Source organism: Pleurodeles waltl, chromosome 1_2 (genome assembly GCF_031143425.1).
Source record: "Pleurodeles waltl isolate 20211129_DDA chromosome 1_2, aPleWal1.hap1.20221129, whole genome shotgun sequence".
Lineage (NCBI taxonomy): Eukaryota > Metazoa > Chordata > Amphibia > Caudata > Salamandridae > Pleurodeles > Pleurodeles waltl.
In genome coordinates, this window is record NC_090437.1 from 1,014,546,319 (window position 1) to 1,014,569,916 (window position 23,598).

Here is a 23,598-nt window from a genome sequence, read left to right on the forward strand (position 1 = left end):
ACCACTGGCTATAAAGAGCTACAGTACTGACTCAAGTGGCACTGCAAGTACTGCAGAGCGGCATGTACAGTGCAGCCGCTTTTAAAGCACGCTGCTAGGGTATGATCATTACCCTCAGTAGATGAAGGGGAAACTTTCGCAAAAGAGATCAACATAGGGAATGCTAAATATGTGCCACTGTTACCAAAAGAACATACACCGCTCGAACGAAGGGCAATTATCAAGATATGTTAGCCAAATCACTTCATGTGGTGTTAAAGTGCTATAAGGCCCAAAACTATGTGTTTTTTAAAGTTTCGGAGGCTAAATGTCGCTGGAAGAAACATTAAAATAATTCTGTCCATAAGTATTCTTTTTTTTTTTTTTTTTTATTGTTACAAAGATTAAGCATCTCTTTTTTGAGAATGCTTAGAGGCTCTTCTCAAGGGCGGCTGCTCTTTGACAACTGTAAGTACGTTAGAGGCACACACTAAATAAGCAGAGGTCTAGTGTGAGTGAAAGGTCATTTGCTGCATAGCATTTCTAAAGGCGGTCTGAGGGTGGAGCTGGCTGGGTGGAACTACCGGGCGCCCAAGCTAGTTACCGGACTGAGAGAAAAACTGCGAGCGTCGCCAGGAGTTCCGAAACGAAAGCGGAACACTGGCCCTGTTAGGTGTCTCTAGGTTAAAGAGCAGGATAAAAATGGAACAAAAACAATCAACAGGACATTTTGTGGTCCTAAGGTGAAAGTGGCTTTTAAAAATTGAAGATTTATTTTTACATTTGATTCCCTAAGGTAGCTTTTGTTTGCATTATTGTCTCTTGCCCTCAATTAAATCACCATGTCAATTCCTGCATCTACTGAAAGTTTCAAACAAAGTACTATCAGCTTAACAGATAGACCCTTACTTCACAACAATAGGTCTCATGTTATACAATCTGGAAGACACATAAAAGGGGGAACGAGAGGATATTTAAAGAGCCTAACCCTGTCTCTCCTACACATTTATATATCTACACATAAAATAGCACTGGTAAGCTGTATATAGAATACAGGATACTTTAGTTTGTGCAGATTAGGTCATAGGTGACACAATGGCTGTTAACTTTATTTCAAGAATATAAATATTTCAGAAGGGATGCATCTCATCACCCACATCATATGGCATGTTTCATCACCGTCAGTACTCTTAAAGTCCTAGACTTGTTCATCCTGAGCGCTCAAGTCTTTTGAAAAGTATATTTATTTTTAGCATGCACATGACAGATTAAGGAGTGTCAAAGAATAACTGTTAAAATCTTTTTTATTGGTGTGTTGTGAAAGTCCTACTTGGGCAGAATTAAAAAACTTAGGGTAGGAAGGGGGATGTATCATGCTACCTTCCTCACTATCATAATGTTGGCATGTTTCAGCCCATTAAATATTGACTAAAGCATCCTTAGAGTTTCAGCAGAAACGTAGACACTTTGTTTCTAAATTCCTAGGTTGATTTCACCTAAAGAAAAAATTAATAAAACTCCTTATCTGTAGTAAGCTAGAGTAGGACCTAGAATCCTAACATTTTGCAGGTTGATATTTTGGTACCAAACTACATGTTCACTCTTATAAGTAAATGGTCCCACAGGGAACTTAAGGACAATCAGGTGAGGTTTTCCAAAATGCTGGGGGAATAAGACAGCCCCACTTTGCAGTCCTGGCCTTACTGACGAGAGAGAGAGAATGAGAGAGAGAGAGAAAGTTTACCAAATACCTCTCCAATACCATGGATGAGATGTCTGACTTTGAAAGCTTAGTGTATGAAGGACGACAAACAGGTTTTCAAAGTCTGCAATAGAGCTCTTTTTTGGGGCTAGAATGTGCAAGTGCTAATGCATGTATTCCTATCCAAACTCACCTGCTCTCCAGTCTCTGATGTTGTGTCTGGCTGATTACCCATTTACCTCTGATGGTAGTATAATGGAGGGCGGTGCAAACTTCATTTGTTCCAGCATGCATGGGATTATGTTCTGCCTTTGCCTTTACTATACTAGAGGATATGTAGAGACAGGAGGCTAGCATTATGCATGCAATCCTTTATTCACTCTTCTGAGCAGCATCATTAAAAGCTTCCAATTTAGAACCTTGAGGCATCACAATGAACTAGAACCCTTAGTCCTATAAATGCTGCTTGTCTTCCATCTTCTTCCTCTTTGTTTGTTGCTTCTGAGCAGATAAGTATTACTTTTGAATATGTCGGGATATTACACAGAGATTGTTTAAGGATGTATGGATTTTAGGTGTTATAGATACTCATCAATGCAATTCATGGGTTTGTGAGTTTATTGTTAGTAGATTTATTATTATTTTAAATGAGATGACTGAAGTGGGGCAATCTTGGTTGCTGTGATTTAAAGGGTGATTAAGGTATATAACGCACCCTTTCCTTTGGCAAAGCATGTTTTAAATATTTATTCATTTTGTGCATCACGCATGCAATTTAAGATATTGCCGTTTTTGCATAGCTAGTTGGTCTCATTCAGCCTGCTGATTTCAGTTTATACGTTTACTGGGAGCAGTGTCTGAAAGGCTGATTCGGCCTTCTCACCCGATGAGCAGAAGGCGTTTACGATATAATGCCCCGATTACAGGTGGTGGCGAGGCACTGCAAGGCCGGGTTTTAACGGCTAAGAGTTTAGGGTTGCGGAGGCAGTCTGACGTGACTTCCTACAACATGAGCATGTTGCATAGACATTGCTTAGTAACAAACGTGCTGTTACTGTGGTTTTATTGGCCAATAGAGCATGTTTTTCAATGTATCTATTTCTACAGGAGATAGTTTGTGGAGCATGTTGCTTAGCAACACGGAGCTCGAGGGAGCATTCTTGTGAGGAAAAGACAGTTGATACGTTAATTAGCACAAAAGGAGTTACTGTAACTGATTATTCTGTCACACATTGCCTTTAATATCTAAAAAACCCAGATTATTTGACAAGTAATACATTTCATGAGGATAGAGGAGCAAGGAAGGTTAGAGGATAAATAAGAGACTTTAACGAGGAAAATATTTTCACGAGAATTGAGTACTGTAGGACAAGATTCAATAAAGCACGCTTTATTGGAAAAACGTGAGAAAACACGTTAGGAGGATGAAGAATAATATTCAATCTTCGAAGACGGTGCGGGGCCAAGAGGCCCGGGTGGCAAATGTATGAGGAAAAGAAAAGACATGAAGGTTATATCTGATAAGTAAGGAGTCCTATGCGGTTCGGACGGTGAAGGTGTCTGAAGTAGCACGCACAAAAGGCAGCTAAGCACTGCAAATGAGATACCATCAGATGAGATGGAACTGAGGGAGCAATCATCCAGTATGGTTGAATGCACACTTGTTTTGAATTAGTTTGATATAAGACATCCTAAGGGAAAGGATTGGTGGCCTTTAGATCATGTATTGACTACATTCAGCTGAGGATTAAGAGACCGCTAGAGAAGTATGAAAGTAATATCATGCAAGCTGAGTGTTCTAGGCCAGTAAAGGACAAAGTGACGATGATACTGAACCTAGTTCTGGAGCTAATCACTTATTTATTTAAGATGGGGAGATATTCCAGGAAAGGCCTGGAAAGGTCTCTAAAACAATGGCAAGATAGGCTTTTACATATTCCAGGGCCTGTGGCAAACATTTTCAACCAAGTAGAAGATGCATACCTTAAAGGTAAAGACCTGAGTACAGATATTAATGTGCATAAACCCAAAATTGGGTGATTTGGCCAAAAAAAGAATTGAGTGATGATGCAAAAGGGCAATTTGGCAAGGGCATGGTGAAATCATTGGGGAAGTTTTTACAGGCTTTTACTACTTTAGATGAAGCCCATTTCAATATGAATACAGTCTTTAATAGAAATAATTGTTTGGGGCGGGCTGGAAGAAGAGCGCAACCTTTTAGCCGGACAAATTATAAATCACAGTATTTTGGTTACTAGACCAGTGGAAATGATGGAGGTGCTTTCTAGCCACAAAGGGGAAGAGCAGAAAAGTACTGATCAAATAAAGGACAAGGACAACCACCCAGTTCAGCACAATGTGAGTGTAAGGACACATACTGGTTTTATCCCATTAAAAGTGAAAGGAAAATTAAAATTGTTCCAAGACCACTGGAAGGAGATAAAGAATGCCTGGGTTTTAGTAACTGTAAGAGATTACCAAATAGAGTTTACAAATCAAACTTATCAAGTAAGAGAACCAAACAAGTTGGCGTTCAACAGATTTGGAAGGCATTGGCATGGAGGAGATAATGCAGATGCTAGCGAAAGGAGCTATAAGGCAAGTAACAAATATGGAGGAAAAGGGTTTTGTGAGTACACTTTTTCTGGCGGAGAAAAAGGACAAAGGATGGAGATCAGAAATAAATTTGAGAAATTTAATCTAGTTTGTTATTTAGAGACATTTCAAGATGGAAGGAATTCATCCACTAAGAGACCTGCTTCAGGAGAGCAACTGGATGGTAAACATGGATCTCAACGATGCACATTTCACAATTCCTACTGGGGAGGAATGTCAAAGCTTTTTACAATTCAGATGGAAGGGAGTTTTACACCAGTGGCTGTGCCTTTCGTTTGGCCTGTCTGCAGCTCCCTGTTGTTTTATGAACTTTTCAAAAACAGTAGTGGGTTTCCTAAGGGAAAGAGGCGTTTGGTTAATAATTTAATTAGACGTTATTCTCTTGATGGGTCAGAATATAGAGGAATTGAAAGCTGATTCTAGTGAGGGACTTGTTGGAATATTTGGGTTTCATAGTGAATTTGGAAAAGGATGTTTCAATTCCAACCCAACGTTTGGAATTTCTGGGGTTTGTTGTAGACATGAGGGTTTGTCAATTAAAGTTACCAGGGAAAAATGTCAAAAGATAAGACAGAAGACAAATGCTTTATTGAAGAAAGAGGAAGTGCGGTTGAGAGAGTTGGCTCAAGTGATTGGTCTGTTATCGTCATCAATAGAGGCGACTTTTCCAGGACCGTTGCACTACCTAGCATTTTAGTGGTTAAGACACTAGGTTTGTCCAGGGGTCGGTTGTATGGTGACAGGTTAGCCTTGAATCAGGAAGCAAAGGTGGAGTTACAGTGGTGAAAGGAGAATTTGGAGGCATGGAATGGAAGAGCGATATCTGGAGTGAAACCAGATTTCGTTCTGGAAAAGAGGTGCAAGCACTTTATGCTGTGGAGCCATTTGCTCAGGACAGGAAACAGGAGGAGTATGGAATACAGTAGAGCGGGAGAGTCACACAAATTGTCTAGAGATGAGGGCAAGATTACTTGCCTTGCAGAGTTTCAGAAGACAGTTGGAAGGTCATGCTGTCCTCGTGAAAATGGGCAATGTGTCCACAGTGAGTTAAATCAACAAACTGGTGGGTACAAGATCAAACAAACTGTCAGACTTAACTCTGGATATGTGAGAGTTCTGTTTGGAGCACAAACTTCTACTGAAGGCAAAATATTTTTTGGGGCATACAATGTAATAGGCTGGAATTCAATGAATTTAACAGATTTCAGCCACTGGAAGATGAGGATGGATTTGTGCCAAATAATTCAGGATACCTGAGGTCCCTGTGGAGTAGATCAGTTTGCTTCCAGGTTGACATCCCAGTTAAAGAATTACATACATTTGGAGGTGCGATCCAGGTGCTATAGCTATAAACGCTTTCACAAAGAACTAAAGGAAATTGAAGGGCTATGTTTTCCCACCATTTTCGGTGATACAGAGGACGTTCGTTCATAGGAAGAAACGGGGTTGTCAAATAGTTCTGCTGGCCCCATTTTGGAAAACTCAACCTTGGTTTCCAACTGTGTTAGAGATGGCAGTCGAGATTCCATACTTAATTTAGTCGGGAAAAGGACTATTGAAAAAAGTAGAGCAAGAAGAACACCCTTTAGTCCAAGCGGTTTTAGTCAACCTTCTAGTATGGAAAATATCGGAGGTACAGGGAGATTCTCAGGCCTTTTGGGAGCAGCTAGAGACTTACTCAATGAGTCATGGGCACCCAGAACCAGGAAGAGGTACAAATGGGCATGATCAGTATGGTTACGCTGGTGCATGGAAAGGAATTTGGATCCGTACAAGCTGATTATATAAAATTGGCAATTTTTTTAGCAGACCGTTTTCAGGAAGGATTATCCACAGGACTGTTAATTGCTATAGAACAGCAGTAGCGGCAGTTAGCTGTTTGATTGAAGGGATTTCTATTGGTAGAAGCTCTTTAGTATGCAGAGTCATGAAAGGAGTTAGACTGAGAAAACCTCCAAAAGCTAAGTATAAGACTTTGTGGGATGCTAATGTAGTACTTACATTTTTTCAAAACTGGTCAAGAAACAAGTACTTGAGAATATGGGTATTGGCTTTGAAATTAGTAACTTTGCTATGTTTGATTTATTTCTGGAGAGTATCTGATGTTAGTGCTCTAGAGGTATCTAGTAGGTTTTACCAACCAAATGGAGTCATTTTTGAGATATGGAAAAGACCAAGACTGTCTAGTTCAGTATTTTACCCAATTTGTTACAACATTCCAATGTTGCATGTAGTGAGGAGTCTAAAAAAGTATGTGTGTAGAATGTTAGATAAAAGGTTGTGCAGTGGAAGATGAATTACTTATCTCCTATATTAAACGTTTCAAAGGTGTAACAAATGCTACAGTTTCAAGATTATTATTGTTATACTTGGAGAGCAACTTGATAAAAGTGACTAAACAGTATATTCTAGTCTTTCTGGCCAGCAGAAAACAGGGCCTCCTCCGACTGCAGACAGCTGATGAGAAGCACTTGAATAGTATTCCAATATTGTGACATCAGGGCAGGGACAGTCAGTATGTGGCCGCATTGGTAGAAAGGAGCTTTAGCTCAGTGCTGATTACCCTTGTACCATGAACTGAGCGAAGTGGTGCCATATACTCATGGCCCAACAGGAGCTGCAATGGGCATCTGATAAATAGTGCTATTGATGCAGCTCCTATAAAGGTTTTGTAGCCTGATAGTGAGAGTAATGAAGGTGCAAAGCAACAGAGGCAAGAGTGGTGAAAAGCAGAACAAAAACAGTAGTTTCCATCGATCTTACACTCCAAGCGGGATGACCAATAAAGTATCGCTCTGACAATCATGGATATGGCTAGATCAGTCTTCACAATGGCTTTTCCATATTGTGCTCAAACACCTTTTGGCAATCCGGTTGCAAGTCATCACCTTGACAATGAGACCAAGGTGGTCTTTTGTGAAAGTCAGCAACACATCTAAGGAAAATAAGAATTTAACTAGAGGCTTGAGTGAGAAGTGTGCTGTGCCAAATGTGTACCCATTCAGGCCATCCATCTGTTCATGTTCCATAATGCCTGTTCTGGACATGGCTGATACACAACACAACCACATTTGAAGCTCAAAACTGTTGTCACTCTCCCTTTTCACTGATATAGTTTAATGTTTTGCTCTACCTTGTTCACTTGTATTTTGACATGGAGGATGGGTGGCTTTGGAAGGTTTCTTGAAAAATTCAAACACAGCATATTCTTCTAGCTCATTGGTCTCGGACTTCACTGCCTGCACAAGCACAGAGACAACATATATTATTACACTCAGTGATAAATGGCATTTTTATATTGGTGCTACATTTTTCAAAAATGCAACAATGCTCAAAGTCCTACGACAGCTAATGCGGCAAATGGAAATGTAGATAAACCAGGAAATAGCAAAATAATGACTAGAGCCATCATCTAATATACCCTGACAAACTGCATGTTCTTAATTGTTCCACTTCAAACCAAGTGATGTTTATAAGAGATACTGACAATGTCAGAACCTTTGCATTTAAGGTCCTTAAGCACACAACAGACGTGAACATTTCCAGCATGCCCAAAGTACCAGGAAATGGGACAAAAATACAGGTAGTGCTCTGTGGGATCACAAGCTTCCCAATTACCCCTGTAAAGTTCCTTAAAAAAACATTAAACAGTAGTAGGCTGGTTAATGATTCCTATTTTCATGCCCAAATTCCAAGCTCATCATCACTTCCGTTATACCCTCCTTCCGTCACTCTGTTCAGCATTTTACCAGACCTGACAAAATCTGAAAGAAACATTTCAACACCTGCAAGGAGGTGAGGGCGTGAAGGGGCAGGGCTTATTGCTGAGCACTGCCTGGGGGACTTCTACTTGCCCCTCAACCCCTTCACTAAAAGAAAATGGATATCAACTGTGTAGGTTATTGAAACATGAGCTGGAAACGGCTTGCGGCGCATCTAGTGTGCCACTTTGCGATATTGGCTCCACACCAGTAGACCATGTGAAGGGGGGCCTTAGTGTCAGTCTCACAGTGGCAGGGTGTAAGTTCACAGGACTGTGGTTACAGTTTCAGATTCGCTACCTCTTTCTTTCTCATTAAATGTCACTGTATCTATGTTCACTTCTGCAGAAAGCCCTTTGATGGTCCTGTGGCTAGGTCTGTACTAAAGCATCATAAACAAATGAAATAAATACAAATTAAAAGAAATAGCAATGGAAAAGTCTAGCACAGACCACACAGCTGGAGTTTTGGAATGGGAATCACGGAATAGAGCTGAAAGAAGGCCCAAGGGGTGGCCTAAAAGACTAACCTGCATTCTCAAGACATGTATCTAAAAATGTGAGACAGCGTGGATGGTTTCCAGGATGGAGTCCCCAGCATGATACAGACTAAATAAATAACAGTAAAGTCTAACTGCATGATAGAAGCATTCTTTCCATAGACAACAGTCCGCAGGCAGCACTTGACACTCTTGCACAGTGAATGTAAACTTTGAGACCCCCTCAGAACTCTCACACCTATAGTGTTTCCTAAACATTTAGGGCCATATGTACTAAAGCATTTTCCCCATAGACACAGAATGGGTAAAACCCTTTGATACATCTGGCCCTTAATTCCCTGGAGCTAGGGCAGGGAGAATATGATCGCGCCTCCTAAGAACATTAAGAAGCACTTTCAAAAACATTTTGAAAATAAAGGGACACGTTTTCTCAGCACTACCTCGTTACTTGTGGGAAAAGAGTATTTCTGCAGCACTGAAACTACTTGTAATCCTGTTCTGCGGCTATTCAACGTAACGTGAGCTGTTTAATGTCAGCGGATTCCACTGGTTTAAATGCTGGTTTTTGAACTACAGCAATTACATTCATAATGCTTGGTTACTTCTTTATTACTGGGCTCAAGGAGGCAACAAATGAACAGGTGGAAGTTACTAACAGTGGTAATGTCGAGAAGTTAAAGTTTCGCTCTAAAGCCTGAAACAAAGACCACGCACTTTGGTGTTTAACCGAGACTTTTGCTCAATTTCAAATAGTCAGATAGACATATATGCATTTAACTTAAGGTTTCAAGAACAAGACCGTTGGGCTTAATATCATAACACATTTGCAGGTCTATATATCCTCTCTCAGAAAGGAGGACCCTTCCTGGAGTAGGGTTTTGCTAAAAAAGACTTCCCTTAAACAGTTGTGTAGCTGGTGTCTCTCAAAGAGTAAAATGAGTGAAAATAATCCCAAGTATCAGTAAGGGGCCCTCCGAACATTTCTGTTTTTAGGATTCCTCTGCCACCAAGCACTGTACAGCAACCATCTTGACTGGCCCATGCTTTAAATGTACTTGCCTTCAGCGGCAATCAGTGATCTTCGGTGGAGAGCTAGATAATTGGAAGGTCGATGGCTAACAATATCCGCTCTGAAGAAAGATTAAGAGGTGAGTAACAGTATCCCTTCCAAGACTAGAAACCTCATGAAATGATGATCATGCAGTGCGATACCGGAGGAGAAATTACGCACAGGTCACACTACTTGCTATATGTGTGAAGAAAATATCACCTTGGGATCTCTTGTCCAGCAAGTTATGTAGAATCTGTGGCTGATCACCTATCATTTTAGTAAGAGGGGTGCTGCCCACAAGTCACACGTTTATGTTATGTCACTTGCTTATTGCAGCTCTGTGCCGATTAATATGGAGTGAACTCCAATTAGTATACCAATGTAATGAAGAACAACATGGCCCAACAGCCCACCTGAAGGCAGTGGCGGGATTGGTCTAGACTGAAAAGCACTAGAGTCCATTGAGAGACACAAACCAAGGTTAGCAAGGCTCCAGATATGCAAATGTGAAGGCTAGTTGAGGAAAAATATCATCTCCTGTTGTTGAAGGGCAGACTAGTTCTACCAGTAAGTCTGAAGATCAATCAAAATGTAAAAGAAATTACAAACAAAAATAACATTTTATAAAACTATAAATTAGTCATGTAAAATACACCTACCCTTAGAGAACCATCGACTCCCTAATAAAACAGGCACATACAATACACAAGCAGGACAAACACAGCTCTGACCGCATAAGTTAGTTGGGGTGGGGGGAGAAAAACACAAGTATCTGCAGCGATTAAGCGGATCAAGAAAGCATAAGGGGCAAATAAATGGAGTAAGTACCCTGGTGAAGCAGCTTAAGTTCTTATTTAGAAACAAAAGAGTGTTTTCCTTCTTCTATAATCCCTGGCACAATTTGGAAGGTCTTTCTCCTATTCCAATTATCTTCCAGGGACAGAAGGATGGGTTTTCCTGAAGAATGTCTTCAGACACCACTGTCTTCCTGCACACATGAAGGTGGGGACAGCAGGCTTCTCGCGAGAGGCTCCACAAGGGCACCCAGACTTGGCATGAACAGCTCCAAAGGAAGGAAACAGGGATCATGGCCCATGGATATTAAGTTTGTGATGGACAGCAGGTCCTCCCTCTCCGATGCAGTGAAAAACCAACATCCCATTTACAGGTGGCAAGGATTTTGAACAGTCTCTAATTGAATCCTAACAGACATCCTTGCTGAGCCCTGTCCTTTCTGCGTAAAGAAGTTGTAAGTTACCACTGGGATATGTCGGGGTACAGTCTTGGTTGATAAAAAGGTTTTATGCCTGAGCTTGGGCCTCACTCCTGAATGACAGGATAGCTGGCTGATGGAGTTGCAATACACACAGGTCTTCTCACCAAGTGACCCTCAGACAAAGCATTCTCAATGAAAGGGGCTAACTCTTAAAATGGGGAAACCTGTGCTACCCTCCACCAAATTCAACAAATGCCATTGCAAAGAAATCATACTTACAAAGCACCCATAAATTAATTTCTATCATAGTTTTAACCTCTCCTTAATGAGGCGTTTCAGTGACATTCCGGTTTCCAACCTAAGGTCTGGAAAACCATTCGTTCTTCAACAAGCCAAATAAAAAAAAGCTGACACACAGGACAATTCATAGTGCAGAGCCGGGATCTAAACAAAGCTCATAGCCTCAAAGCATCTGTCATTTGTAATGACAAGCATTTTAATAAAGAAATTAAAACCTTGATCTTTTAACTGGTAGTCCATCCCTCGTGTAACTAAACAGAAGAGTCCGGAGCCATTCAGGGATGTGACAAGAGTATTGATGCCACTGATGCTCAAGAAAACTGTGCATCACAGTACTAAATGAAAAAAACTCAGAGCACATAACAGTGGCTGGTCATCAATGTTGACAATCATGATATCCCATGTTTCAAGTTAATGTCACCTTTTTAGCCATTCACAGTGGCTTGCTTTCATTAACGCATAGGTTGCTTCTCAATGCTACCTACAAAGCTACTTAGCTACCGGAGTACGCCTGTTCTCTCTGTAGGAATATAAGCGTTTATTTTATAAGACATCAGGACAAATACCTCCTCTGGTCCCTTTAAATTTCAGCAGTATTCTGAAGGAAATGTTAGAAGATATAAGCAACATTTTAGATTTGGGAAAGAATGGTAAACTGCTGAACAAATGTTTCACTACATTTCTAGAGGAAGGTGCAAACAGACAAGGGAATTATTAATAGGGGTTTGGGAAATGAATCCCTAAGTACTACACTTGGACTCATTTCCCAGAAACCCAAGGAAGAACAATATTCTTATTGCAAGATCAATACGTGCTAACACACATGGACTCAGGTCACTACTGTGAAAACGACATCTCTTTATAAATATTAGATACCCATCAACTATTTGCTGAACACCAACATTCATTGCTTTCATGACACCCCCCCACCCACCTCCCCCACCCCCGTACCCCCTCCCAAATTTTGATCTCAGCAAGAATCTGTCCCTTTGCTATTTGCAAAATCCCAGGACTTCTATGCAAAGAACCATTTGTGTCATGCACTTATAAAAAATAAAAAAAATAGTTAACACGGACCACACTAAAGCATATTTTTATGAGGAAATGTTGCAGTGCTGTTCTCCAACAGTATGAATACTGTATAGTTCCACGGTCAGCAGTCCCTAACCTTTTCAATATTAATATTCATTTCAATATAGCAGAAAAGAAACCGCAACAAATGTGATAAACAGTTTGATTCCTAATAACACAACATTCTATATGGAGTTGCTCAAAGGTATATGATAAAAACAAGCTGCTGTGTTTAAAGTATATACCTTTTTCAGATAGCTCAAGAAAAAGCATCAAGACTAGAATGGTTGGATTGAATAACCAAGTTGAGGCAATACAATGGAACAAACTCTCAAAATAAATTTCACTATAACAAATACAAATAAATCATCGTCCTTTCTCTGTCCATTTAGGTGTGTGGGTAGATATATGACCTACCTCTTGAAGCTACATACGATTACTTATAATTGGGAATTATATAAGGTATGATTATGTGTTAGCACACTGTACCTCTGATTATATGGGTGTTTCTGCTTTTTGTATTAAACTCTTGATTTGATCTGTTATTTAGTCAATGGTCGCCGGTTGTGGACTCTGGCATCGTATTCTTCCTATTAGCTAACAAACAAAGTGATTTAAATATGTGTGGATTTATAATTTACCTGGTGTTGGTTTCACTTCTGTCATACTTATTATATATATTTTTTTATTCTCTATTAAAAAAGAAAAATAATTTGTTTACGTGGTGTTTTAGTGGACCAATGGTGAGCTTGGCTCTTTTCTTTGTATATTGGAGCTATCACAACTAATAGAATCACCTCTCTGCTATCACTATTGGGATTTTCCTTTCTTTTACACATGGGTCTTTAATATATTATATTTTGTAACAAATAGTTTGAGCATTTTGGTTTCTAATACTAATCTTTACTTATAATATAGAGCCCTGAAGAAGTCGTTGGGAACTAGAGAACTTCCCCATGAGGAAACACGTGTTGGCTCGAAGTGTTTTTCCATGGACGATGCTGTAAAGTAGAAGACATTTCTAATAAATCTCTGGATTAGATTGGACTGTGAAGTGATTTATGTGAAACTTTGGACTGCATTCCTTTGAATTTAACTCACTTGAATTTGACTTACTTGTGTTACAACATCACTCACTTGATTTTTGATTTATTGTACTGACAAAAGTATAACTTGTACCAGAGGGGCCTCACATTGTGTTAAATTTTGTTGTTGGGTTTATTCAAAACCTCGGAGGGATGGGTGTTTTCCCTTGTGGTGGCAACCCCTGATGATACATTTGGCCGAGTGTTCTCCTGAGCGCCATTAATCCCCTGTTATTACACCCTCTCCTTTATTTCTATTGAAAATCATCGTCCTGGGCCTGCATCTAACGATTCCCTTGGTGATCTGGGGCCAGATGTATCATCTGATTTTGCACTCGCAAACAGCGAAATCGGCCGTTTGCGAGTGCAAAATCAGGGTCTGCAATGCATCAAATGCATTCGCAGACCAAAAACAGAAAATCGCATAAATTTCGATTTTCTGCGTTGCGACCTGGATTTTGCGAATCGCAATTTGCGATTCGCAAAATCCAGGTCGCAATGCAATTCTGCAAAAAATCGCAAATTGCGATTTTTCGCAGAATGGTATTTTGCAAGTGCAAAATACCATGACCTGCAACCAGGTGGTAACCTGGTGCAAAATTAAAAAATGCAGTAAAACTCCATTTTTAAATTTGATATGTAAAGCACACATGCCCTTTTGGCATGTGTGTACTTTACATGTGGAGAAGAAAAAAATGGGGTGCAGGAGAGGGGGCCTTAGGCCCCCAGCACCCAGGCCCTTTGCTTTTCCCAAATTGCGATTTCTGTTTCAGAAATCGAAACATTTTTGCGAAAATGCAAAAAATTTGCAGCTATGGGCCAACAGGCTGCGAACGGGGCCTGTATCGCAATTTGCAAATGTGATACATGGCCCTTTGCGATTCGGTAATTGTGATTTCTTAAAAATCGCAATTACCAAATCGCACTGGGCCAGATTCACACATCTGGCCCCTAGTTATTTTGTGGACTGCAACATTAAAATACAAGGTTTAAGAAGGATAGGTGTGTAACTGTAGCCGATGTTTACTTTCAGATGTTGGTGTATCTAAGGAAACCTCTAAATGGATGATGGTCTTAAAACGGAAGCAATGTTCCTCTCACAGACCAGTGCACAGACAGATACACTGAACAACAATTAATGAGATACTCGCTCTTACTACTAACTACCACCCAGCAAAGATGCCACTCAACTCAAATGTACTGATACAACGAACATATGCAGACGACCGTGTAACGCAACAGTTGTAGGTCTGGAGGATGCTGAAAAGTGCAGTGGCATTATGTGACATTGGTTTTAATATTGCAGAATGTAAAATACAACAGGACAATATACCATTCGTGCCTCAGTTTTAAACAGTTATTCCTCATTTGTCATTGGGTTTGCAAAGAATTTCAAAGTCGCAGATAATACCATACATCTATTCGGCAATTAAAAAAATATGTATGTGCTATTAAAACTCGTAAAAGCCATGTTATACAAACAGGTTTCAGAATTGACCCAGCTTGCTTGATTTCCTTACCTTCTTCTTGAAGAGCACCTCCTTCGGGGTATCCCGTGCCACACATTTGACCACCTTCTCTTTTTCTGCAACCTCTTTGCAAACATCGGTGGATTTATGTTCCATGCTGGTAGTACCTGTGTTGCTGGAATTTATTGTGGTCTGCTGTGTTCGCTCAGGATCTGTAACTGATATACAAATCCAATATCATGCACAATCTTTACTCACGAAGCATTATAACTATGTCACCTGAATAAACCATTTAGACTCTGCACAATTAAGTGCACTCGATATTGTATGAAGTATTACAAACTCGCACCCATGTTTGGGAAAAAAACAGCACAATGAAAAAATTACATAATCACATATTATTAATGACCATTATTAATTATTATTATTTTTTTGGCAGCTTTACATAGCGCTAACTAGACCCGAAGATACTGGAGCCCTTTACAGGACCGATACATTTTTTTAGGCAGGGAGATTAAGTGATTTGACCAGAATCACAGGATGTTGAGCAGACGCAAAGACTCAAAAAATGGTTCCCTTGCTCCAAAGCCAGCAGCTCTAGCCATTACGCCAAATCTGCTCCCCAGCAGGTAGGATGCAGAGTATGTCAGAAAAATCATTAATGTCTTTTCAGCGTCATTTGGCAACAAGCGAGTCTCTTAACATGAAGAACCGAATCAGCTGCCATCTCGGTTTTGGTTTCTGGGCACCTGGCCATATCCCAAGTTCTACAAACATATTCGAAGCTGTATTTACACACAAAAGAATGAGTTGCACAAATTGTCTATTCTAATCACAACTAGAGAGTAGGAGGAAAACAAAGTCACATATCCCGCTAAGACCTCATAAAAAACAGTCACATAATGTGACTGCAAGAGTTGGAGAGTCTATTCCGGTTCTCCTTTTTACCTATATACTGGGACTACTTCCACTAAGGTGAGTTACAAGGAATTACTTTACTCCTTCGTAGGGGTCATTCCTTTATGGAAGAGGAAGCCTCATACACCTAATAGTGTCATGCTTCATCATCAGCTTCCTCTCCCCACCCTGATAGGACCATGCCACCAGGGCGGACTCAACCTCCAGGTAAACTCAGAGCAAGAGGGAGTTCTTAGATAAAACACCTACTGGATAAAACTGGGATCCAGATTAACTACTCTAAAAATACCTTGCAGTGCCCCGGCATTTCACCTTTATCATCGGGAACCACAGGTAATATTAAAAACAGAAAAAGGATGGCTGCTTGAGAGTTATGACTCGGGCCACCTACTCGAAAGCCAACATGTTTCTGCCCATATTAACGGGTCTCAGGCATTCTTCAGGGCCGTGGACCACTACCTGTCCTTGCTGGCTATTCTACCCTAGATTTTAGGCTTACGCAAGGAAAACCCAATGCATGCACATCAATTCTACCTGAATAAAAAATGGAATAATGAAGTCACCCTAACTTCGGGGGCTGTCAGCTTCATGGTCAAGTAGAGGGACGATGGCCTATATAGTCACACAAACTCCAGAAGACACATCGAGCTGGAAACCTTCACACTCCCTGTCCTTGCCGAACAGCATGCACAAATTGTCTCCAGTGAGAAAACGGAGGCCAAGGAAAGCTGATAGTGACTCATTTACAGCTTCTTTTGAATATTTATACCCAAGAAGCAGCTATTAAAGTGTTCAAGTTTAAAATCACACCGAATACACTAAATGTGTTTGTATTTAGTATTTGTTTAAATCTGGAACTGGTAAAACCCATATCTCATATTTTACTTTTTTGTCTTAGATTAGGCAGTAACCTAGTAAGTCTGCCCGGTGTGCACAGCGCCTACAGAAAGATTTACAGATTCTAATCAAAGGCAGGTCAAACTCATTCTGGCCTGACGGGGAGGGAAATGGCCACCTGAGTGCGAGCTCCATTCCTGCAATTTATTTTTCCACCCACTTCTAGTGGAGGCCTGGTTATGCCGCACGCGGCAACTTTCACTGCAATTCCTGGAGCATGAGTTGAGACTGTTTCCAGCCCTGTCATCACGGACAAATCCTCAAACTGGCGCATCAAAGGGATCAGTGCATACAGATTTTTGGTTCCCCGCTGGAGTGCAACAAGGTTGCGAGTTACGATCCAGTGGGATCGCATCATCTATTTTGCTCACAGTTCTCATACAAAAGTATGCTGCCACTCATTTGCCTCAATCCTCACATTTCTGAAGCATGAAATGATGGATTTCAGAACTCTGGCTTGTCTTGGCAATGTCTTGTGATTGGAAGCCCCTTACTCTGATTAAACTGTGAGGCACTTTCTTTTGCTTTGTCCAGCAGCCCAGCACAACTTGTTTTGCCTACTTTCCCTCTCTAATGGGCTATGGAAGACAACTTTTGCTGGAACACTCTTTGCCAGTGGTGGGGCATGACTTTAATGTTGGTTCCTATTCTATTTAAGAGTCACTTTGGATCTCTATAACAATACTGGCCACCACCTTGGAGCTCAATCTAAGATCGCAATACACCACAACATAAGCTTGTGATTTACCTTAACAGGTGCATAGAAAGTAGCCTTGCAATGTGATGGCTCTGGCTGATGGTTTATTAGTTCTACCCAGGATGGAGTAATTTCTGGAACAGTACTGTTACAGTTGCACCTTTGATCTCTCAAACACTTGTGCAGCGCCTGTCTTCTAGTACTCACACTCGTTCTGTCCTGGTGGGATTGGCCCTTACCTATCTCTTGGATGCTGTTGGTGGAGTCTTGAAAGTTCATTTGTTTGTCAAGGCTGGTTGTATCCGCTCTTTCTAAGTTCTCATCTGTGCATACAGATCCTCAACTGCGATTCTATTTTTGCATCTTGAAATCTCTGTGCTTTAAACAACAAAATGGCATAGAAAGACACTAAACCAGGCACAAAAATAACAAAGCCCGAACCTCCAATGCCAGATTCTCCTATGAAGGGTAAAACAGAGCTGTCAGATGTGCTGCAACTAGCCCATGCAACGAAAATCATCATGGACGTTCTGCAGCAGGATGAGGCAGGAATGAGAGCCGATATCAAACAAATTGAAGACAAGCTCTCAGCAGCCAAACAGCATTTCAGCGATCTTAAGGATACTTCCTTGACTATGAAGAAAGCTCCTGGCTCAATATGCAAGCTATCTAAAAACCATGCAACGAGACATTGCTGATCTCAACAACAGCAATAGGTGTGGGTTTATGAGATTTTTTGGCCTTCCTGAAGACAGTAACAGAAAAACACAGTGCTTGTATTGTCGTTTTAGAGGACAGCGACCTTAATAGGGAAACATCCTTTTTTACGACTTTTTTATTACGAAAGTCGTGGTTAACGAAAGCGTAACAACGCTTTTTTTAACCACGACTTCGTATTTTTGTGCCTTAACTACGTATGTTCTGAACAACGAACATGCGTGGTTAAGGTACAAAGAAGGGAGTTGGCGAAGGTAAGTGGTGGGTTTAGGTTTTGGGGTGGGGGGTCAGGGGGTTTTAGGTTTTGGGGTGGGGTTGGGGGGGTGGGGCGTTTTTGGTTTTGGGGAGTCAGTGGGGGTTAGGGGGTTTTAGGTTTTGGGGTGGGGTTGGGGGGGGGGTGGTGCGTTTTTGGTTTTGGGGAGGGGGTGGGGGTTAGGGGGTTTTAGGTTTTGGGGTGGGGTTGGGGGGGGTGGGGCATTTTTTTGTTTTGGGGAGGGGGTGAGGGGTCAGGGGTTTTTAGGTTTTGGGGTGGGGTTGGGGGGGTGGGGCGTTTTTGGTTTTGGGGAGTGGGTGGGGGGTCAGGGGGTTTTAGGTTTTGGGGTGGGGTTGGGGGGGTGGGGTGAGGGATGTAGGGTGAATGGGTCCTATTGCTAATGATTTTATCAGGAATGCCTTTACAACGAAATATCGTTGTTAAGGCATTCGTGGTAAAATCATTAGTAGTAAGGACGAGGTCGGTGTTCCGACCTCGTTGTTAAGGTTAGTAGTTGTTTTTAATTCGGTGTTCCGTCATATAATCACCTTAATACACCAATATCTCCTTCACTAAGCACTTTGAATTTCAGAGAGTTCATTGGATCCCCACTAGTCAAACTAGACATACATCTTCATCGGGACCACCTAGACTGATCATTTGCAAGCCTCTGCTGTTGAACTAATGTTACTTTAATGTTGAACTAATTTTGAATTTCATTCCCAAGAACAAATTCATTATATGGGAAGGTTAACATATTACTATTTCACAAGATTACTCTAAACAGACTGTCCAGTTGCAGAAAGGATTCTTGGCCCTCAGATCTAAACTTCGGAATATGAACATCCCTTTTGATTTCTCAGGGCCAGCCACATTTCGTATCAACTATAAAGGAACTACTCCTTTCTTTAACAACCACCAAGACATGTTGTCGCTTTCAGATAACATTTAGGAAGCGGGGAAGAATATTTACACTTGCAACCCTGGAACACTGTAACGTATAACACACTTTTTCTTCCCGATGTCTTTTCTGCATGTGTGTGCTGCACAACTTAGCTGTTGTCTGAACCGAGTTCTACACGTAGGGCTTCCTTCTGGAACAGAGTTTGATCTAGCCTCTCTTATCTGACTAGTTGTATTTCCTTGTTCAGAGTATAATCATATAACTGACACTTTGGTACACGCCTGTGTATGTTTTCCGGCCTTTTGTCACTAGCTACCTACATTACGTAATGCATATATTCTAAAGTTCTGATATTTTGTTTATCTCCCCTTCATGGAAAGCGAAGATTCATGTGACCGGAGTAACGCAGCTAATACTTTAGAGTTTAATAGTTTATAAGCTGAGATAATAAATGGGTCAGCATGTATACAGACACAACAAATCCTCACATCGCAGGAGTCTGTGCTTAGTTTATCTCGTCTTGCTGCAAATGACTGTTTGGGAGTATGTCTCTTATGACAAGGATTCGTTTTCCCTCTGGGTGGCAGCTGTTGTCTCTGACTTGTTCTGATGCTAAAGTCCAGCCAGGCACCTTTCTTCTCTCCATAACTGTACATAGTTTTGAGTGGTGCTGTGGGGATGAGCGGCTGTATCCTTTTGGTTTTACAATAGCCCCAGTTCAGGTACGGGCGTTGGGTGGGTGAGGGCAGGTGGAGGGGGTTGGCGGGCCCAACTCTTACGTTACACCTTTTTTTCTGGGTTTTTTCTTCCTTCTTTATAGTTGCATTTTATCGCTGTTACAGTCATTTATGGAGGCTGGAGGTCATGGTGTATCCTCGCTTGTGACTTTATGTCTGGTTGTTCCTGTAACCTATGGAGCTCCGCGATGCTATTCCTGTGCCGGTAATGCTGTCCCTTGTTTATTTAAAGTACTAACTGTCTTTTTAATACGATGGAATCCTTACAGTTGAAGTCAGTGAACACTAAGGGGATGAATCATCCTGTTAAAAAAAACAAAGAAATTCTAGACTATACATAGAAATTTAAATGTGATTCTTTTCCTGCAGGAGACTAAATTATCTGTTAAAGACACTGCCTCTTTCAATGCACAGAGGAAAGACATGGGGTGGTCACACTCATTACAAAACAAAGTTTGCTGTCTTAGACACTTTGGTAGATCAGGGTGGCAAGTGGATATTTAACAGGTTGTCTAAAGCAGGTAAAGAATTTTACGCGCTAAATGTGTATACTCCCAATGTAAATAATACATATTTTTGGAACCACATTGATGATCTGCTTTCTGAACTCCCTGATGATGCTCCATGATGCTGGATAACCAACCAGAAGATTGTAGCCCTTACATGAGATGGGATGCATTCAAGGCCACTATTAGAAGGGTCATAATTGGCACTAAAGCCCATATTAATAAATCTGTGAATACCGAAATTATAACTTTGGAAAATAAAAATAAACAACTGGAAATTAGACATAACTCCAAGAAAGGAACTCTCTTATTAGACACCCTAAATCGTAAAAAATATGAATACAATTTGATTCTAACTACCAAGGCCGGACAATAGGTGACTAAACTCAACTCAAATTATGCACGGGCAACTCTGCAGAGAAGGTATTAGCCTGCTATCTTAACCACAAACACCAAATCAAAATGACACCGGTTAGAGATAAAAATGGCCTCTTACACAAAAGTCCAAAAGAGAGATTTCATATTTTCTCATATTATGACCAACATAAAAATGTGAGTTCCGCTGACAGTCTAACATATCTAAACAAACGTAATTTACTCAAATTAGATACTCATTGTCAACTTTTGTTGAATCAGGACATAACAGACTCGGAGGTACAAGTATCTATTACATCTTTCAAACAAGGGAAAGCCCTTGGTCCCAACCGACTCGTTGCCCATTTCTACAAACAGCTTTCAGATGAGGTACATTCTCACCTACTTGAACTTTTTCACATCTATTCTATACAGGGCACTTCTGCAGAAGCGATAATTCCACCGATTCCTAAGGAAGGGATGAAACAAAGCCAACATAAAAATTATAGTCCAATTTTGCTCACTTACCTATATTGTAAATTAACTTTGAAAATTCTACCTTAATTGCTTTAAGCAGTTCTCCTGTCCTTGAAAGGTCAATACCAAGCGGGGTTTATCAAAGGTATGGTTTCCAACAACAATATTAGATAACTGGGTGATGTCATGCAAATAGCTAAGACCAGGTTCTCCCCAGTCACTGCAATAGCACTGGATGCTAAAAAAGCATTCAACAAGGTTGTCTGGCCCTTTTCAAAGTCAACCATGTTGTGCTTTAACCTAGGTGATTACTATTTAAAAACTGACTATGGCAGCATACTCCAAACCATGTGCCAGAATCAGAACTAATGGATTCTTATCAGTCATTTCCACTTAAGGAAGGCATCAGACAGGGATGCCCAACATCTCTTCTTGGCCACTGAACCACTGCTACTATCAATCAGTGAGCGTTCAAATTCAACAGGGTTAAAATTGGGAAATGACTGCTTCAAGACAGCAACTTATGCCGACAACATACTTATTGTGACCAACAACGTAGATGTTGCCATCCCCGAAATCATGACCAAAATTGGAGATTATTGTCTAGTGTCCTGATACACTCTTAACAGGGACAAATCCGAAGTATGTCTTCTTAATCTGACCTGTACCAGAGAGGTTTTAGGTTCCTCTGATCAGTCACGGAAGCCCTACTCTCTCACGTACGTGGGCCTGGAGTTCAATGATAATTTATTAGAATCTGTCAGACGTAATGAGACTCTAGTCGAATTTTTTTTGATGGATTGTCACCTAAATTACTCACATGGTGGGGAAAACTGGAGCTCATCAAAATGCTTATTACTCCAGTCATCAACTATATTCTAAATATATTCCCAATTTTCTGCTCAGTTTTCTTTACCAGTATAGACCGGCTACTAAATACATTTTTATGGGGGGAAAAAAAAGTGTTACTAATGCAGCAAAGAAACATCAAATTGTCTTTTTAGCGATTCAGAGTATGAAATGGTTTATGAGGTATCTGATTTCGTTCCTCCGTGGTTATTCCTTGAGAATCTGCTTAATGAGGATCTCTCTTCCCTCTCTTTTAATGACAAACAGCATTCCATTTTCAAAAATCCTATTTTAAACCATACCAGGAACATTCTATTACAGTTAGACTCCCATTTTTCTGAAGTAAAGTTTTGTCATTCTCTTAGTGCTTCAGTTTGGCACAATAAGGCTATTAAATTGGACCCTAGTCTTTCCCTGGATAGCTTCTAGGATATAAAAGGCATATATGTCATAGGGGATCTCGGTTCCAGACAATATCCTCTCCCATTTTCAGAAGTCAACAGAGATAGAACATACACATCACTGATTTTTATGACTTCCTTAAAGTAAAAGCAGCCATAGCCAAATATGCTGCGTTTCTATTTAAAGAGGACTTCTTGACTACGTTCCTTGCAGCTATCAAGAAAGGGGGACATGTTGCTTCCAAAATATATTTAAAACTAAAGCCCTTAAAACTTAAGCTGTATAATTCCAAGCAACAGAAATGGGTGTCCGACTGGACTCATGATGGGAATCCCGACGTGTTATCTATCGACTGGAAGTAGGAATGGTCATCTTCATTTCAGAAAAAGATGACACCCAATTCGGCACAAACTAAGTTACATATTTTATACAGAACGTTTTGAACTCCTCGTAGGTTGGCCTCTTTGAGACTGCTAGAGGATGGTCCCTGCTGGAGGTGCAAAGCTGAGAATGCCGATTTGCGACATATGATGTATGAATGCCCTTCATTAGCCACTTTTTGGGGGAACTTACATGATATTATTGACATCTTTCACTTACAGTTTCTCTGGAACTTTTTGATCTTCATTTGTGGTCGCTTTAGCTCTCTGCATACTCTAACTTCACAGACAGAGTAATGTTTTCTTTTAGATCTAATGTTTACACCTACCAACAAAACCATGTTGACAAACTGGAAGTCTGTGGGTAATGCCTCGAGCAATGCATGGTGGGAATGGCTATGTTACATCAGGGGTGCACAAACGATCATGCCTGGCAATACCCATGGATTTCGGCTAACAAATCGCTTTGGAATAGTTTGGACCTTTACTTAGACTTAGTTAGTCCTCCACAGATCCTCTTCTGCACTTCTACTTGAAATTAATAACTTTCTTTTACTACTGTATTACTTTGCAGTCATTATATTGGCTAGTAGACTATGTGATAGCGACTTGGCGTTCACTTGCCAGAGCTCAAAACTCATTACAAACGTATGTGCATGATCTACCCATGTTTCTTTAGAAAGTTCTCCTTATAATCCCCCTTTTCTAATTATCGCTTATTTCATAGTCTATTTGGTTCCCTATAACCTTTCAGATCT

The 23,598-nt window shown here is 40.6% G+C and overlaps 1 protein-coding gene across 4 annotated transcripts in view; it reads right to left on the reverse strand.

Moving 5' to 3' along the window:
• LIMCH1 (LIM and calponin homology domains 1) overlaps nt 1-23,598 on the reverse strand; it is a 662,913-nt gene that overhangs the window by 77,448 nt on the left and 561,867 nt on the right. For all 4 annotated transcript variants that reach the window (XM_069201855.1, XM_069201848.1, XM_069201843.1 and 1 more), the window contains exons 21-22: nt 14,801-14,967; nt 7,431-7,536 (exon numbers count right to left, since the gene is read on the reverse strand). In XM_069201855.1, the coding sequence (XP_069057956.1) occupies nt 7,431-7,536; nt 14,801-14,967 (273 nt within the window). The remainder of the gene's footprint in view (nt 1-7,430; nt 7,537-14,800; nt 14,968-23,598) is intronic.